This window comes from Solea senegalensis, linkage group LG14, assembly GCF_019176455.1.
Source record: "Solea senegalensis isolate Sse05_10M linkage group LG14, IFAPA_SoseM_1, whole genome shotgun sequence".
NCBI classification, from domain to species: domain Eukaryota; kingdom Metazoa; phylum Chordata; class Actinopteri; order Pleuronectiformes; family Soleidae; genus Solea; species Solea senegalensis.
This window is the reverse complement of record NC_058034.1, coordinates 14851357-14869973: the sequence shown is the minus strand read 5'-3', so window position 1 is coordinate 14869973 and position 18617 is coordinate 14851357. Positions and strand designations below refer to the sequence as shown.

General features: G+C 40.3%; 2 protein-coding genes across 2 annotated transcripts; one reads left to right on the top strand and one right to left on the bottom strand.

Annotated features, from left to right (window-relative positions):
- The first annotated feature begins 87 nt into the window (after window positions 1–87).
- rab3ab (RAB3A, member RAS oncogene family, b) lies at window positions 88–13325 on the top strand. Its single transcript, XM_044044238.1, has 5 exons — window positions 88–150; window positions 7887–8111; window positions 10256–10374; window positions 11466–11590; window positions 12030–13325. Exons 2-5 carry the CDS (start codon window positions 7887–7889, stop codon window positions 12218–12220), a joined length of 660 nt encoding a protein of 219 aa, XP_043900173.1. The 5' UTR covers window positions 88–150; the 3' UTR covers window positions 12221–13325.
- Window positions 13326–15947: 2622 nt separating this feature from the next.
- On the bottom strand, window positions 15948–17915 carry jund (JunD proto-oncogene, AP-1 transcription factor subunit). Its single transcript, XM_044044237.1, has one exon. It carries the CDS (start codon window positions 17646–17648, stop codon window positions 16815–16817), a length of 834 nt encoding a protein of 277 aa, XP_043900172.1. The 5' UTR covers window positions 17649–17915; the 3' UTR covers window positions 15948–16814.
- Window positions 17916–18617: the final 702 nt, after the last annotated feature.

Below are 18617 nucleotides of genomic sequence, written 5' to 3'. Positions count from 1 at the left end.
ACACACACACTTGGTAACGGTTCGTAATGATGATTTTATTTTGAAATCCTTATCCGGATATTGTGATGCACAACCTTTCTGACTTGTTTGTGGTGGTGTTTCTGCGGGTGGTGGACGCAGTGGACAGCAGCCGGATAGAAATTTGTAAAGGTAGGGATTTTCGTCGGATTTTATTAATCTATTGCATTGTTAAATTATTGTATGTGTACACACACAAACATATATATAGATAGCATACATTTATATGAAACTGTAGCATGTTGTATCTTGTATCCATCGCTGGTTTATTTAGTATTAAAATATCAAGTGAGGGATTTCAGTAGAAAGAGCCTCTGGCATTTTGCCTTATGGTGAAAACTATGCATGACATCTACACAGATGTATGAAATAGCTTGTTTTGTCGTGTGTGTGTGTGTGTATGTGTGTGTGTGTGTGTGTGTGTGTGTGTGGATGTGGATGTGCAGGCTGCTGCTGGTTTGGTGACTCAGGGCCTGTCCTGCAGGAAAAGGCGTTATCGCACCATCCGATGTCTAAAATAAAATATATATGAATAAATAAACAAATAAATACATGGTCCTGGGTCAGGACCCGTTAGATATCATTTAAACATCTTTCTCTTGATTCATATATGATATGTCATTCAATGGCTATTTTCTATTTTCACGAGCAGCCGAATATCATTATTATTATTATTATTATTATCATCATCATCATTATTGTTATTATTATTATTGTTAAATAATAAAGAAATATTTAGAGTATATAGACTTTGATCACCACTGAATACCGTCCATTTACCATTACACATTTTTTTTATGATATTAGGATTATCATTAAAGTGGAACACAGCCACATGGAGGAGAGGACTGTTGTGTTCATGTGGTTTGGTCAAGATAATCTTGCTCAATGATGCCTACATATATTATGTGTGTGGGGAAATTATGTGTTAAACAACAAAAAATTTGATTTATGTCCGGTACCAATACCGATATTATTCTGATACGGTCATTTTAGAACATTTATGAACGTATGAAGCTGTTAACAACACAGACATAATTCTCCAACTAACTAATATTGTTCTCCCAAAAAGAAGAAATGGACAAACCCAAACACGAGTAAGCTAAAATGCTTTCCCTGATTTTTATTGACATTTTCACACTGTGCATAGCGAAGCAAGTGATACATAGGATTTTGGGATTGTATCAGTTACAGATACTGATACCGATACCAATTCCCATCCTTAAAAATAACACACACAATATTTATTGTTGACATCTCACAATGGTGAGTTATAAGACACAATCACAAATAGACACAAAAAACACAGAGGGACAAACACTATATAAACAATCCAACTTCATGGTATCAGAGTGATTCTTTGATCCGTCTGTGCCCAGCACATTCTCTCATTATCTCTTCCCTCCATTCTTGTGTAGATGTTTCATTGTATTTAAAAGAGAGTGTGAACAGTAGCTCACAGTCTGCAGGATGAATGTGCTTGTCCTCTGCTGACAGTGAAGTCACGGCAAGTCAGTCCTGAAGGCAAGAGTGACGCATCTGCTGTTTCTCATGGAGGAACACGTGGACGTCCATGTTACATGTGAGGAGCTGCTGGAGCCACGATCACAAACATTCTAAAAGGATCGCATTTTTGAGGCACTAATGATGTTGCGAAATGGCGAAAAATTTTATAAAATAAGGGTAGTATGTAAAAATGAATGCAAAATAGCTCAGTAGTCCCCCCCAAAGGTGAAACCTGGTAGCACTAAGAGAAAAACTAAGTGGCACAGGGACAAGGACATTGACCCAATTCCACAACTCGGGAGACGAAGTGAAAAAATAAACAAACCTTTATTTTCAAAATCAAAAAAAACACTCCTAAGAGGGGAAAACAAACAAAAAAAAACAGCTAAAGCTAACAAACAAAATCACTCTTTCAAAGAAAAGCTAAGGAACAAAAAACACTCTTTCAAGGGAAAAACTGCTAGAAAAAACAAGGGCTTGAAAAAGTAGCGAAAAAAGTACAAAAACCTGACGAGACAGCATGGAGCAAATACTGATCATTCCTGACAAGACAAAGGCACGGGAGTTACGCTGGTTCTCTGGTTCACAAGACAAGACATACTGCCAACAGACAAAGGGAAAGCAGACCATATATACACAGGTTAATGGGGAACAGGTGGAAACAATGGGGCAATCAGACTGGCAGGAAAACACAAGGGGAAGGGGCAAGATACCTGAAACGAGAGGAGAGAGAAATTTCAAAATAAAACAGGAACCACAAGACAACATTGACACAAGACAACAACTAAAAACTAAACCCCACCTGCTTTCTTGGCCATGACAAGGCCAAGACAATCAAAAAAGTTTCTTAGGACCACCTCAATAGCAATCGGCCATCTTGAATCTGCCGTCCATCTTGGCGATTTGCGCGTTTTGTAAATGAACAAACTCGTCTGTGAACGTCAATCTTAAACAAAAAAAACTGCAACGGCTTCAGACAGTGAAATACTTATCTAAGTCTTTCTTGTGTTTCTTACACACAAGCTTAAAAATCACATCTCTATGAAAAAAGTGCATGAAATGCTTAATGCATGCAACACACGTATATGTAAGTTATCATCAGCTGACTTGAACTTCAAATTCAGTGTGTGGGAAATGCATAATATTATTGTGAGTCATTACCATTTACAAGAATCTGTTTCTGAATGAAAGCAACAGACAGACAAACTGGATTCCCCTGTAGACTCGACCAAAAACACCTCCCGTCTTCCTGCTCTGAAAAAAAAGCAAGATGAGATAGAAGAGATATTTTTAGCTTTTCCTCTGCTCATCTGCATCCCATAGCCTCCCTGAACAGGAGACACGTCATTGGAGCAAAAAAAAGGGGTGGGGGTGGGGTGCCACCTCAGGAAACTTGGAAGCAGCTAAACTGCTTTGCCACTGAGCAGATATCATTTTATTTTTTGGTGAGTGATGAATAAGTCGGGTGATTATCAGCCGTCACTTGACTGGAGAGAGGAATATTTAGTTTCTGCAGTAATTCAGTAAGTTCTGAAGATATATTATGTTTAAGCGTTATGTACTACAGCTTTAAAGTCCTGCATTTAAAACAAATAAATAGCTACATAAGAGGAGGAAAAACGATAGCATTGCTTGCAGTTGCAAATATGCAGTTCTCATCTCCTTCCCGCGGTGGTTCAAATCTGTTTGACCTTCACTCTGGGAAGTAACGACACTCATAAATGTCCAGACAATTTGAGACCGAGGGTGAGATTACAAAGTATTGATGTGAGTATCTGAGGCAGACAGTAGAACCAGGCAAATGCTGCATGACGACGGGTGCAAACGTAATTCACAGCAGATGGACAGTAAAGTGTTAGATCTGAAGATTTATATTCTTCACGTCATCTTAATACTCTTCATTAGGGCTGCAACAATTATTCGAGTAATGGCAGTGAACCAGCTCATTAAAACTGAATAATAAAACAAGACATTTGAGAACGTCGTCATTTCCAGGTTTGGTAAACACTCATCAACATTTTTCAACATCTTATGACATTTTATGGCCCAAACAAGTATTCAATTAATTGAGAAATAAACTGACAGATTAATCCTATATGAAAATAAACGTTAGTTGCAGCCCTGTCATGCAGTTGCATACCGTCTGTTCTCTGACAGACAGTCAAATCTGGACAGAATTGCTTGATTTGGTGTTTGGTGTGGAGCTAAACACTATAGTAAGTATTTTATAAGTGTTTGGAAGGAACTGGTATATAACAAAGACTTAAGTGGGTAAATTATGGTGGAAATACTCAAGCTTCAGAGACATTTATCCTTCTTTCAGGACTCTAGATTAATGCTGACATCACAGATTGAAAACAACAGAATTAATCAATTTCAATTTCAACAATCTAATCAATACGTAATCCATAAACAGTTAATATCTTAAAGTTTCATCCTTGCACTAGGGTATAGTAGTTCATATTTTGATGTCACCTCAGGTGGTCATGGTCCATCTTGACTGTAGCAGGTTTCTCTTGAAGCAGGAAGGTGTTTGGGTGATCTGGGATCAGCTGGAGTTAAGCTGTGAGTCTGCAGGAAGCTGATTAAATGTGCCTGACTCGCTGGCCAAAGCAGCACCACTTAGCCGTGGATCAATTCAGTCTCTGTAGGTCGTCAATCCTCTTTAGGTGACAGGTTTAAATGAGTGTGATGACGACACTGCCCAGCACTGAAACTCTCTTAGTCATGATTAAATTAGGGGAAAAAAAAAAAAGACTCCCCTCTGGCTAAAGACTGAATCCAGATGGAGATTTTAACGATATGCTTTGTGCTTAGTAAATCAGGTCACACCCAAGTTTCCTTAAATGAGATGAGCAGGTGGTTCATTGATGATAAAGAGCAAAACTGTAGCTCACTGCTCGCTCCATTGAGTCATTTTCAGTACCATGGGTGAGAGACACACATGTACAGTGAACTTTATGTGAAGAAAAATAAAATAGCAAAGAAGACGAGGAGAGGTGCAGATGAGATTTAGTTTGAAACATGAAGAACAGAACATGAAAAGAAACGACAGTAATTGTGGCTCAGCAAATGAAAGCGTAACAGTAGCATCCTGCAGGCTGGAATACATGTGTGTAATGAGAATTAGTCCATTTACGGTTAAGCTCAGAGGCCTCAGTCCGTAAGGTTCTGTGTGAAATGAGTGTCAAGTGGAGGTGAAGCCAGCTCTGCTAATCTGTGAGACACAGAGGTAGAAGGCTGCAGTAATCTCACCACATACAGGAGACACTGAACAGCCTCTTCTGAATAAAGACAACAAAAGCTTGACGAGAGACAGACTCCCAACACGACCCTGCTTATTTTAAACCTTTTTCAATCACTGCCACTGCTAACTTTTTTTAGGTGCTTTAGGCAATCGATTTTCCTGAAGTATAGAGACATAAATTAAATAAAGAAAAGATTTAGGAGAAAAGCACCAGAAAAAACGCAGCTGACTCAGCTGAACGGACACTTTGGTGCATCAGTAACAGAAGAAGATCCATTTTTAATAAAGCTCCCCGTTGATAGAAATCCAACACCAACCTCTGGCTTTGATCAAGTGTGATCTGGAGAGCATTATTTGATTTGTGCTAAATACAGTCGACTAGCTCATGACATACAATATAGATACGCTTATAAATACAGTATGTCCTACTTCTTTTAGTCTCAAGTTCCAGTAGTCGGTTAAACATTGAGTGATTTTCAGAAACGTTCCTGCCACGTGACACTGTTCAATAATATTGATCGTATGTGTAAAATATAAATGTTAAAAAAGTGTTGTTCTCTCGATCAGCTCCCACTAATAAAAATACATGTTTTTTATTCATACAAATCAGACCCCAGTGGCAGCTAGTTAAGTTAACTCTGTTGGGTGTTAGTGCTAGTTTGAAGTCACAGGAAGAGGAAGAGTCACAGCTTGTTTATTATTTAGCGAGCATCTCTCCGTTCCTCCGTGTAAACTGATAGGCTGCAGCCGTGATGAGGACGATGCACTTGTTGGTGTTTGTGCCTCATTCCCTGAGAGTTGCAGCATTCCACTGCAGTCCAGTCGAGATAAAGGTCTAAATATAAAGCAGCCGTGCGTGTGTGTGGGTGTGTGTGTGTGCGTGGAGTCCAAGTATTGTGTTTACGCTCGCGTCACTTCAGTTCAGATTTTTCAAACATTTAATTAACTAATCTGAGAGATTTCTATGATGCTGTGCAATAACTGGACAGAGCAAGCCCTTAAATTGCTCACCTTTGAAGGGGGTCATGATGATCAGAATTGTTGTTGATTTATCATTTTATTACAATTATGAGGGCACAAATGTGTTTAGAGGTGTTTTTGTTCAGTGTGAGCATCCGTGGCCCGTCACAGCATTTTGGTTAATGCAAAAAAGAGAGTTTTAGTCGTCGTGTGCACAACAATGAACGAGCTCTGGGACAATTTGAGTTTCCAACAGTGTGATCACCCCAAAGTTAAATATTATAGAATGACAGTATTGTGATTACAGCTCTAAAATCTCTCTTCCTTCCACCATCATTCGTTTGAAAACACAGCCTCAGGGATCGCTCTGTTTTTGATGAGTCTTTAAAAGCAAACCTTAGGCACAGTATGACGGAATTTTGTTGTTGTTGTTGTTTTTTTTTACCATCACATTTAGTTAATATACTATATATGACTTTTTAATACTTTTTGGACCATGCCTACAATGTACAAGATTAATAAGAATGCCTCTCCAGCAGTGTTTTCTTTCAGAAAGACCCTTCAGTTTTCACACAAACATATTGAAAGCATGACTCAGGTCTGAATATAAGGCAGAATGACCTTTGGTCACAAGAACAGTCACGGTCACTTCTTCCCTCGAATGTTGCAAACAGATACATGTTCTGGCTGATTAAACTAGGGGATGGGACAATACCCCAGTTTTGTGTCCGATACTGTCATTTTAGACCATTTATGAACATATGAAGCTGTGAACAACACATTTGTGCTGAGTCTACTGAATCCAATTCAGTGATTTTGACCAGTATCGGACCAATACTGATTCCCAGCCCTAGATTAAACCACCTACCATAGTTGTAAGTGAGTGTGCAAGTGACTAAATCTTAAGTTACCACAGTCACGTATACTTACCTCTGGGTGGTGTTATTGTTGGTGTAGATGTCAGACTATGTCAGTGATCTTGTCTCGTTTGTAACCCGAGCTGTGAGCATATGATTCTGCCAATAACAACATTTATCAGGCCTGTGGAGAGCAATAGTGCACACAAATAAAATCAAGCTTTATTTGTGTCTCACTTAGCGCCTTATGTCTCAAATCAACTCAAAAACAAACCCAGAAGCAGCAACAGAAATTGAAGAAACTGACTAATCCCACTGGGGGAAGTTATTAAATGTGTTACCTTTTTGTTCCTCTCCTGTTTTTGTTGTAATGGTTTTCTTAGTTAAATTAAAGAAAACAAAACATGGTGGTCATTCATTCAAAAGTGCTTATACAGTGTTTATACACAACCAATTTCCAACCAAAAATGTTTTGTGGGAAACCAGATTATATTTTCTAGTAATGCTATGAGAATATGTTAATTTCTTTTTTAAATTTTAGATACTTTATTAATCCCCTTAGGGAAATTATTCTCTGCATTTTGACCCATCCTAGAATTAGGAGCAGTGGGCTGCCACACTGAGTAGCGCCCGGGGAGCAATGGGGGTTGGGTACCTTGCTCAGGGGTACCCCAGCCCTTTCTTGAACCGGCGACCTTCCACTTACAAGCCAAGTTCCCTTTCCACTTGGCCACAGGCTGCCCTAAATTTGGACTACATGTGTCCTTACGTCCTGTCAGGGTCCATTCATTATCACCAAGGGGTTAAAATATCGGCGCGATATTAGCCTATTATTGTAATATATATTACAATAATGAAATGAAAACCCGATAAAGATAAAAACCCGGAGATATGTGATGTCACCTAAAATTTGTTTTGTTTTGAAATTAAATGTTGGACGATATCGGCATTTCGAATATCGGTAAAAAAGCCAATATCAGTCTCACATTTTAAACATTACGCATTTCCTCTTCGATTCTTTTTGTTTGTACAATTAATATATCATTTTTTTTTACACAACATTCAACAAACTTGGTCAAACTTCATTTGACCAACAGATATTTTGTGTTAGATTCCACACAGATCGTACGCACCAGTTGCACATACAGAGGTGTACAATGTGCAATTCAGCACTCAAAAAACAACAAATGAGGGTGAATTCCTAGTGAGAAATTGCCTCTACTGAAGTGAAATAGGAGATTGAGTATGTATTCCAGGTCTGCAATTATTTAATTTAAGATTTTGTTTTTTCTCAATAGATGGCATCTGCAACAGCAACCTATGGGCAGAAGGAGTCTTCAGACCAAAACTTTGATTATATGTTCAAGATCCTCATCATCGGAAACAGCAGCGTGGGCAAAACCTCCTTCTTGTTCCGCTACGCAGACGACTCCTTCACACCGGCGTTTGTCAGCACAGTGGGCATCGACTTCAAGGTGAAGACCATCTACAGGAACGACAAGAGGATCAAACTACAGATCTGGGTAAGGAGTGTCAGGATATTCTGAGTTTTTTGTACTCATGGATTGATTGGGTATTATCTTCAATTTCAGCCACTGAATGAATGTTACACACTGTGCCTTTAAATCATTTACATCTTTACTAATCCTGTGCATGTTCTGCAGTAGTAGTGAGCAGAGAGAGAGAGTGTGTGTGTGTGCTCTGTTGTCAGCCTTTGCCAGGTCTTGCCTCTGGTCTACTGAAGATGACACCGACCAATCAGATCACGACAAACCACTGCCCTGTGTGCTGCTCTCCCCTCCCCCATTACTACACATCTATGAGAGTAGATGTCTCTTCCCCTCCGTGCACACACACACATACACACACATATATATAGACACACACTTTTCATACAAACACACAGAAAAAAAAAAATCCCCCATCCCCCTCATCTCTCAACATCTCTGCTGAGACTCCAGTAAAAATGAAATCGGTGTGAGTCATGGGCTTTTGAAGTCAACAGACACTGTGCACACTATGGACATGTGTTTCGCAGTATAGAATCTAGTGTATACACTTGAAAAGAGCGGTGTGTTTGTGTGTGTGGTACACTGTCACTTCCTCTGTGTCGTTATGCTGCATTTATACAATTAGGTGTTGGGCTGCAGCTAAAGATCCTCTTTTTATTATCAAGGAACGTGCTGACTGGTCTTAAAACAGTCATTTAATCCCGGGGGGGTTGAACAAGAACAAACTATTACTATTACTGCTGAGTAATGTACATTCAGAGATCCACAATCCACAATTCTTCGCTGTTTTCATTATGTAACATTAAGAAGTGGACGCACAGAACATTATTAACAGTGTACAGAGTGAAAAGGTCAGCGCTACAGGATTCTAGTCATACAACGTCCTCATGACCTGAGTGATGTGAATTGAGTCATGTGTGATTGAATGAATAGACACATTGATTGTTAGAAAAATAAAGTCTAAGAGGTGTTTGTGTGTATGTGTGTATGTGGGTGTGTGTGTGTGTATGTGTGTGTTTTACTTTGTTAGGACATTTTCTTTTATAAACTTTTGCTCCTGGAACTGATTGAGGTTAGGGCTAAGATTTAAATTGTTGTTAGGGTTAGTCATTAAGTGGTTATTTGTTATTGGTAGTAGAGATAATGCTTTGTTTAGGCTGTCCAAGTGGACGGAAGTCAGTGCATTCACCTGAGGACAAACCTGTGTGTGTGTGTGTGTGTGTGTGTGTGACAGAGAGAGAGAGAAGGATAGAAATTGCACTGGAGAGATACAGGGTGTTGGGTATCAGAAGTGCTGAGCTTTAATTCCCCGAGCATTCATTAGAGTTTAACGCTGAAATTCAACCTCACCGGGCTTTTGAGCCAAAGAGACAGAGCAAGAGTGAGACAACGAGACAGGATCACTCTAGTCTTTTGGCAAAGCTCAAAGTTTTTATTGAAATTGGGAAGCCGTAGAGTATGACCTGGAAACAGAACCTCACCGTATACCCTTTGTTAAACTTTGTTTCATTTTTCCACTATCATTTTACTATTGTTTTTCTTTTGGTCTGGAAAACAATTATTTATTCAGGACAGACATTAGGTATACAGGAGTCCAAGGAATAAGAGAGAGTGCAAGGATTCATGAAACTAGTCTTGATAGATGACATTTGTCAAACTGGCTGATGTATCTGAAACTTTACTTAAATCGAACACAATATAAGCCACTATTTCTACAACATTGGCTAAATGCCTTTGCTGATGCAGCAAAACTGTAAATGTGGGGCACAATTTATTGTCAATTACTGCACTGCATTGTTCAGCGGCTCTCCAGCAGCTACACAGGCTGTATTGTTTTCATAGCATAGTTAAACTTAATCATTACGCTGAATCAACATAACTGTCAGCTGCTCTCAGCCTTACAGTCTCTCTTCAATAGAAGAGTAACTAATGCACATATTATTGACTATTTTATGTGTATGTTTTAGACGTTTCCCAGCAGGGAAACGTCTAAAAACATGCAGGGCAGTGAGTCCCCAGGACCATTATTGAGAAACCCTGACCTAAACTAACTTCTGCACAAGTTTATCGTCAACTGTATTTATCGAAGGTGAGCGTGCAGTGGCGTTATGGTTATGACATGTGAAGACTTTTTTGTATTCCTCAATCTGTTGCAGGACACAGCGGGTCAGGAACGTTATCGCACTATCACCACCGCGTACTACCGAGGAGCCATGGGCTTCATCCTCATGTACGACATCACCAATGAGGATTCCTTCAACGCTGTCCAGGACTGGTGCGTAACTGGGGGTGCATTAATGACCAATGACGACCTAGTACTTTGTGGATCATGGATCAACGGGCACCAAGTGTGGCAGGGATCACTGTCTTTTAACCTTATTGTCCTCTGAGGGGACTTTGGCTCAGACACAGAACCTTCTGTCTTATGTGAACTGTATCTTTAAATGCATGTTACTTCACTTTCCTATATTAATACTTATTAATATTAAGTATTAAGTATTGTGCCCATAATTTTACAAAATGGACAAAAAACCCAAGCTAAAACAAGCAATTTAGACCATAAACCCCTTGGAAGAATGTTTACTGACATTATATATGAAGTGAGTCACTATCTTATACTGTTTTGTTAGCCGACTAGTCATTAATTATTGAAGCAATTAATTGACTAATCCTGACATTATAAGCATAGAAACACATCTGAAGTAATTACCAAGTTGTCCAGCAGAAGGTGCTGTGACTGGAGCTTGGCCTGCGTCCATGTCCAGTTGTACTTCAGTCCAGTTGTACTCCAGTCATACTTCTGGTTCTACAGCATCGATGTCTGTCGTCACATAATTATGTCTCCCTGAGCAGAGATGGGTGGAAAGCGAGATGACTCACTCTGTTAAATGATATTGTTGCCAACTCATTTTGTGTCAAGACACTTCCATGTTGGCTTCAACCTCAGGACTGAGAGTAGACCACATCCATTATGGGTATTGCGGTCTGTGCTTGTGATCGGTAAAACATTGCTGCTCGTTCTCACTCTGCACCCAAAAGCCTGCTCTTGTATAATCTGTATAATTTTGGTGCATTGGATGATCCCCTGCAAGAACTGGAGGACAGTCAGCAGAAAGATGGAGTGAATCAGCGGTGACATTAAAAATGCTTAAATTAAATTTCTTCTACTGAGTTGAAGAGGATGCGGTTGTTACACGTGTGCTTTATTGTAGAGATCATCATTTATTCAGTCTGACTCCACCTGGTGTGATTTAATTCACGTTTCAGGATCATTGTTACAACTTTTTCGTTGAATCAGCGCAATCTCCTCCTGTGCGCACACGCATGCGCGTTTCCTCTCTGACGGCTTGCGTGTTTGTTTTCCAGGTCCACTCAGATTAAGACGTACTCGTGGGACAACGCTCAGGTGCTGCTGGTGGGAAACAAGTGTGACATGGAGGACGAGCGGATGGTGAGCGCAGACAGAGGCCGGCAGCTGTCTGAACACCTCGGTGAGTTTACACACAGACGTAGTTTATTTAATACTGTACGATATATAAACCTTCCAAAAGTCATTGTTTTTTTAAATAATGTTTGGTAGTTCTGTAGGCATATGCTTTAAAGGCCTAGAGTGTAAGAATTAGTGACATCTAAGTTATTCTCTGCTTCAAAACATTCACAAGATGACGGCCTCTATTCACAAGGCCCCTGCCCAAGGCCCCAAACAAGTGGCCCTCGACCACATGTACTTGCTAATCCCTGCCTGATGGTGACAGTCCAACAAATATTTACATCCCTGTCTAGACATGTTTCTACCATGGCCAAAAACATTTGTATTTCACTAGATTTGCTCTGCTACAGCTCCGTCCCTGTACTGCAGAGATCCATGAAGAACCATGTCCTGAATCCTAACGAGACCTCTCTGATCCTCGTATGCCGTTTCCCCTCCAGGCTTTGAGTTTTTCGAGGCCAGTGCCAAGGACAACGTCAACGTGAAGCAGACCTTCGAGCGCCTGGTCGACATCATCTGTGAAAAGATGTCCGAGAGCCTGGACGCTGGGGATCCGGCTGTCACAGGGGCCAAACAGGGGCCCCAACTGACAGAGCAGCCCGCTCCACCACACCAGGACTGTGCATGTTAAAGCTGACTACTCCCTCAAAACCCTTTTTCCTTCACCCTCTCTTCCTCCTCTTCTTCTTCTTCTTCTTCTTCTTCTTCTTCTCCTCCTTCTTCAGCTGGATCTTAAGGCCCCCAGATCTATACTCCATCAAACCATTTTCACTTTCTTTCCTGCTTTTCTGTAACTCAGTTAAGGATCATTGAATGATGGTCAAGAGAATCGGGTTGAAAAATGTCTGAAATGCTCTGAGATTCTCGTGGACCGGTGCGTGACATGTGTTTGCCTGTGGTTCCTCCGCATTAAGAGCTTAAATGTGTCTGTTGTTTTGATCAGTGCAGGTGATGATCTGATGCCAAAGCAAGTCCAGTTAAGTGTCTCAGACTCTTTGCAACCTGTGTTCTTCCTCAAGTTTTCCCGTTCCACCGCCCTGTTGTCTGCCTGTTCCTCGGTGTGGCTTTACAAGAAGGATTTGACGGCGTCCGTCCTCAGAGTGCCATTTAAATCCTTCCAATGTTTACAGTGCTTTGTTTCATGTCAGTCAACTGTTTTGAGAAGATGTCAGTCTCGGTTTTAGTGACCATAAAGGTCAGAGGGGAGTTAAGTGGGTGGTTTGATTCAGCTGAAAACTGTTCCTTACTGATGGGTTTTTGTTTCTTTTAAGATTCCACAGAATCTATAGAAATCAAATGCATACATGGTGTTTCTTTTTGTTGACTCACCTGGTATCTTCACATAGATGCTGCCGGTGTTATAGTTGTGTGTGTGTGTGTTTTTTTTATTATTGATCTTTCCATTTGACCTTTTTTTATTTTATTTTTTACAATTCTTCAGCAAACCTTTTTGTAGTTTGATGCCCCATTTATTCTTTTCTTACATGAAACACCAGGTGGGGAGAAATACGAACAACACATAGCTAGGTTAAAATTGTAAAAAAAGAAAAGAAAAAAGAAAAATGAAGAGACAAGTTTTATTTAATTATATTTATTTCAAATGTACATTTAAATGTTGTGCAATATATAAATATATATAGTATCTACAGGTATGCATTTCTGGAAATGAATTTTAAAAGGTATGAACTTCAATGAGGATAGCATCAAATATAAAAAAAGGTATCTGTTGTTTGGAAGATGTGTGTGGGTTGTGTGTTATTTTCCTGTTGGTTTGAGCTCATGCTGCTTCCCAGTGATGTTGTCAGAAGTCAGACATTCAAAATCCCCTCTAAGAAACAGTGTGATGGATGAGTGGTCAGAAAGTTAGTAACACCGTTGTCACCGATATACCACGTGTGATATCCCAGCCGTGATTTTGATGAAATATTAGAGGAAGGTGCTTTTTGCAATTGATGTAATTTGAGGCCCAAGCGTCGAGAAGCTGGTGTAAGGTGTCTCGAGTCTTAGAGTCTGAAAGCTCAAAGTCATCTAGGTTTAGCAATACAATTGTAACTAGGATGATAAAAAATGGTGGTGTGAGGATATATCTGAAAATCACAGTTCAGCTGCACCTGCTAACAGTGTTCATGGTGATGTTACAGTGTTTATGTGAGGCAGGGAAAATGTTAGCAGTGCAGAATTTGATCAAATATCAAAATTACCTTTAACATTTGTCATTTAGGGATTGTAATGTTTTCACAAACGTGGAAATGGGCTTGGGGGAGAGAATGCAAACAGGTCAATTTTATGGTATTTATCCTTTATGTGAAAGACCATTGGGCTACTACGATGTGCAGATGTGATTTCAATATTAAATCCACCACAACAATGGCAGTTTCTTTCTAAATTAATTCAATTAAAAACCAGAACCACTCTGATCAACAACTGCATCTGTTACGATTTTAAGATCTATTTGGGCTTCGCTGTATCGCCCACATTTACTTTAGATGTCATCTATCTAGTCTGGACGTCATCAGTATTACAGAGCAGCTTCACTGGGTGCCATTGGCTTCTTGTGTGTTTGTGTGTAGTAAATGGAGAGAAAAAAAAAAAAGCATGTGGTGGCTGACTGTTCACAGACCCGACAACTGCAGAGTGTCCACCACACACTTGTTCTTAATCAATACAGGTGTTAAAGGTTCTGCTCTAAGGTCGCCGTGGTTCTGACAACAAAACAAACTCTGGACATGCATCACCCTGCTTCCTTCAGAAACTGTTTAAATGGTTCCCCTGGCTTCTTCACACAGGACTGCCATTTATTTCTGCATTTCACGTCACCAAAGATTGCTGTAGAAGCAACTCACTGTGCTGTTTGGACACTGGACCAGTTTTAAATCTGTAATACTGAAATGAACACTTTGAAACAATCTTAAATTTTGTAGTAAAATCAGTGATCAGTGAAGAATAAAAAAGGAATTCTCTTATGGATAAAGAGGGAAAACGCTACTAATGTTACTAATTTTAGCGACTTATTCGAAGAGTAAAGCAAATCTGGAACGGTCAAATAACTTTTGCAATAGTTAACTGTCAAGAATAAAATACAGATGAACCACTGGCTTTTAAAGTTTGAGAAATGAGGCCTCAGTCAAAGTACTGACACAGGAAGTGATGATTTGGGGAAAAATTATAACAACAAACCCGGTAAATGACTTTTTTTTCTGCATTTATTTGACTTCTGACTGGTTGTGACTGTTTCTTTTCCAGTTAAAAAAAACTAACTATAAACTGTTCACCAATCAAAGGGTCTTCCTCTACATAAACCTTATCTGTAAATATTGTATCTTAGAGTTGTGTGTGTGTGTGTGTGTGGATTGTGTTGTATCAACTCAGGCTTGCAGCGACAACAGCAACAATAAACAGAGAAAGAAGTGATTAAAAACCTCAAAAGAGCCATGCTGGACTGCATCTGCGTTCATTTCCCGGGCCTGCTTGTGAATGAATGTGTCAAAGCAATACACGATATACACAAAAAGAAATGTCATCAAAGCTCGGTAGATGTTGCTGCCTTTAGATCTGCTCCTACATGAAACACCTAACTTTACTTGGTCTCACATCACTGCCTCTTTAAATCCTCCCTGGTTTTAGTCATTAAGATGAGAGAATAATGCTGTGGATGTTTTTATTTATACTTTGTGGTAAAACAAAAGTAATAAAAAGAAAAGTTGCTAACAATCAGCTGACTAGTTTAAGATGATTTTACTTGAGGAGTGCGACTGCTGTGGTCCAAATGTTGTGGTGTCACGTACACCACGACATTTGGAATGTCAGTTGTTACTGGCATTCTGAGAAACACTGAAACACATGCATTTTATTCTTAAAATTAAATGAAATAAGTGAAAACGTACAATACAATACTTCCAATCTGAAAAAATGTGTTACTGACCTAATAAAAAAGTCAAACATCTTTATTACATGCTGAATTGTAATGAAAGTGACAAAATTCATGTATCTGTACAGAAAAACAAAACATCCAGCAGAGGGCGACAGACACCATGGAAGATACCAGGATACAGAGGAGAGCAGAAACAGTGCATTCCAAATCCTGTTATTATGCAACACTGGCTTCACAAATTCATGCTAAATAATCTAACCTACAAGACATTAGTACTGTCTTGATTCTAATACACTTTCATTATTATTCATGAGACGATTATAGTCCAAGCAAATTCATCAGTTCACCCACTTTACCTTTATATAACTTGACATATCCGTCGTCACAATCATGGTTTCACTGGATCTGCATCTAAAACCTGACATAATTTATTTGGATCAACACATGTGGTTTTACTGTGAACACAAACACTAAGGATTCACAAAGATAGAGGGGGAAACAGTTTTATTGTCAAGCAGCATTTAATTTAACACAGTGGCATAAAACCAAATAACTGGAGGTTACAGGTGACACAAAACAGTCAGTGCAAAAAAAAATAAAAAAGGGCATGACTCTCCACATGAGGACACACTGGAATGGACCAAAGTAGAGTAAACAATCAAGTTTGCAAACTGTTTACCTCCTGAGATGTATGGTAAATATGTCAAACATGTTTATTAGCATGTATACATATATATATATATATACATCGCTCTTACAGCCAAAATAACAATGTTCTTGTCAAAATCAGCTTGGTCCACGGTTTAAGACTAATTATTTCCCCAAAAACATAAAACAGAAGTTAAAGTATATAGCCCATCAACGTGCTAAAGACCAAATGTCAATGAAAAAACAGCAGTTTAAAGGTCCAGTAAAACACAACCATATAAATATAATATATCAAACTCTCTTGACTTCGCCATAAATCCAAGACACCATTTTTATTTTTTTTTATTTTTTCAATGTAAATATCACATACTTGATGCCGATGTGTTCTCTCTCAGGCAGTGGAGGAATGTGGATTATGGTTAATTTGGAAGAAAATCTGTCCAAATGAGCTGCCGAATTAAGCAGGAGGGTCTCATTAAACAGTATCTGACAGTGCGCCGTGCCATTGTATGTTTACATTACACCGGTACCCAACCATTTATAAAAACAGCTAATTATTGATAGAGATTTTGGCCTACGTGGCCTGGCATTCATTCCACCAACCACTGCAAACATGATGGCTATATACAGAGAGAAGAATATACTACAATAACAAATTAGTCCATGAAGCTTATACGCTGGTCAGCAGCCACGGGAAACTCTGTCCCTAATGCACTTGAACCTCGTGTGGCAGCAGCTGACAGCCGCTGTTCACGTGCGACAGGACTTTCTGTTTAAGCTGAGCCACTTGCTCTCTGAGCAGACCGGCCGTCGACGCCAGGTCGGTGTTGTGGCTCTTGAGCGTTTTCACCTTGTCCTCCAGCCTGGAGATCCGCTCCAGTTTGCGCCGCCGACACTTGGAGGCTGCGATGCGGTTCCGCAGCCTCTTCCTCTCGGCTTTGACGCGCTCCTGCGTGTCCATGTCAATGGGGGAGAGCGGCGGACTCTCGCCGAAGCTCTGCACGTCGGGCACTGTCTGAGGCTCCTCCTTCAGCAGCTGCAGCGGCGGAGAAAGCTCCGTCTGAGGCGGAGGAGCTGCTGCCGCTGCCCCCAGGTGATGAGGCGGAGGCGGCGGGAAAGGGACCGTGTCAGTGGAGTAGTTCACAGTGGTTCCTAGCGGCCCGGTGCCGTAACTGTTCAGGTTCGTATACACCGGTAGGTCCGGCTGGATAGTGACCGGAGCGATGTTGGCGCCCAGGTCCAGACTGTTCGTCTGCGCTTCTCCGCTCAGCTGGTTCTGTTTGTGCAAATCCTCCAGCGCCTTCACGAAACCCTCCGCGAACTCCTGCTCCTCCGTCACCGTCTTCGGGTAGAGGAACTGGGAGCTGGTGGGCGTCGTGGTGACCATGCCGTTGGACTGGATGATCAGCCTCTCCAGCTCCGGAGAGGCCAGCTTGAGCAGCCCCAGGTCCGGGGAGCTCAGCATGCTCTCCGCGTCACGGAGATGGGGCTTGAGGTCCGCGTCGTCCTCCAGACTCAAGTTAATATCCTTCTTCATCATTATTATTATTATTATCTCCGTGAATAAAAATGAAGTAGATCTGATGGACACTCGCTCACAGCGACGTCCTGTCCATAACCTCACAGAATCAACCACGCGTGTTAAATATGCTGATTTAAATTATTTATGCAATTTCTATAATCGTCTAATACACCGTGAATTCAGAGACTGAGGACAGTCTTCTGCTCTGGAGCTGGATCTGAGTGAAGCGCACACCCGCGCGAGCTTTTCTAGCCTCGCACGTTCCATTATGTCACGTTAGAGCGCGCACGCACTGGGCAGAAATGACATTTTCCACAATTTTATAGAAATCAAAAAAAAAAGAAAAAAGACAGAGGCTGAGAGAAGACAGGAGCTCTCACTCTGAGCCTCAATTCAGTGACCCAGTCTTAAAAACAGTGTCCACAATAGTAGATTAATAATCATTTTGATTTTGTACATATTATCTGTATGTACGTTATTTCTGTCCATCTACATCCTTGCATTCATACAATAATGTCAGACATCATGTTCAATTTTAAATTAAAAGTTGTCACCATCAATAAGGGATGGGACATACCGCTTTTGTGTGTCTGATGCCAACACCGATAAGACAAACTTGAGTATCTTCCAATACCAATGTATTGTACCAACTTGAATATCTACCAATAATGATATCAAAAACTCATACCAATATCACAAACTGGAGTATCGACACATACCAATATCACAAACTGGAGTTTCTACACATACCAATATCACAAACTGGAGTATCGACACATACCAATATCACAAACTGGATTATCTACACATACAGATATCACAAACTGGAGTATCTACACATACAGATATCACAAACTCTTTCATTTTAGACCTCTTAAGACTAATCACAGGTGGACTGTCAAAGATACGTGAGGCTTCTGGGCCTGAACTATTCAGAGGTTTATGGAGAGTCAGTTCTTGTAAACGCTCATAAGTAGTGTAGTAAGT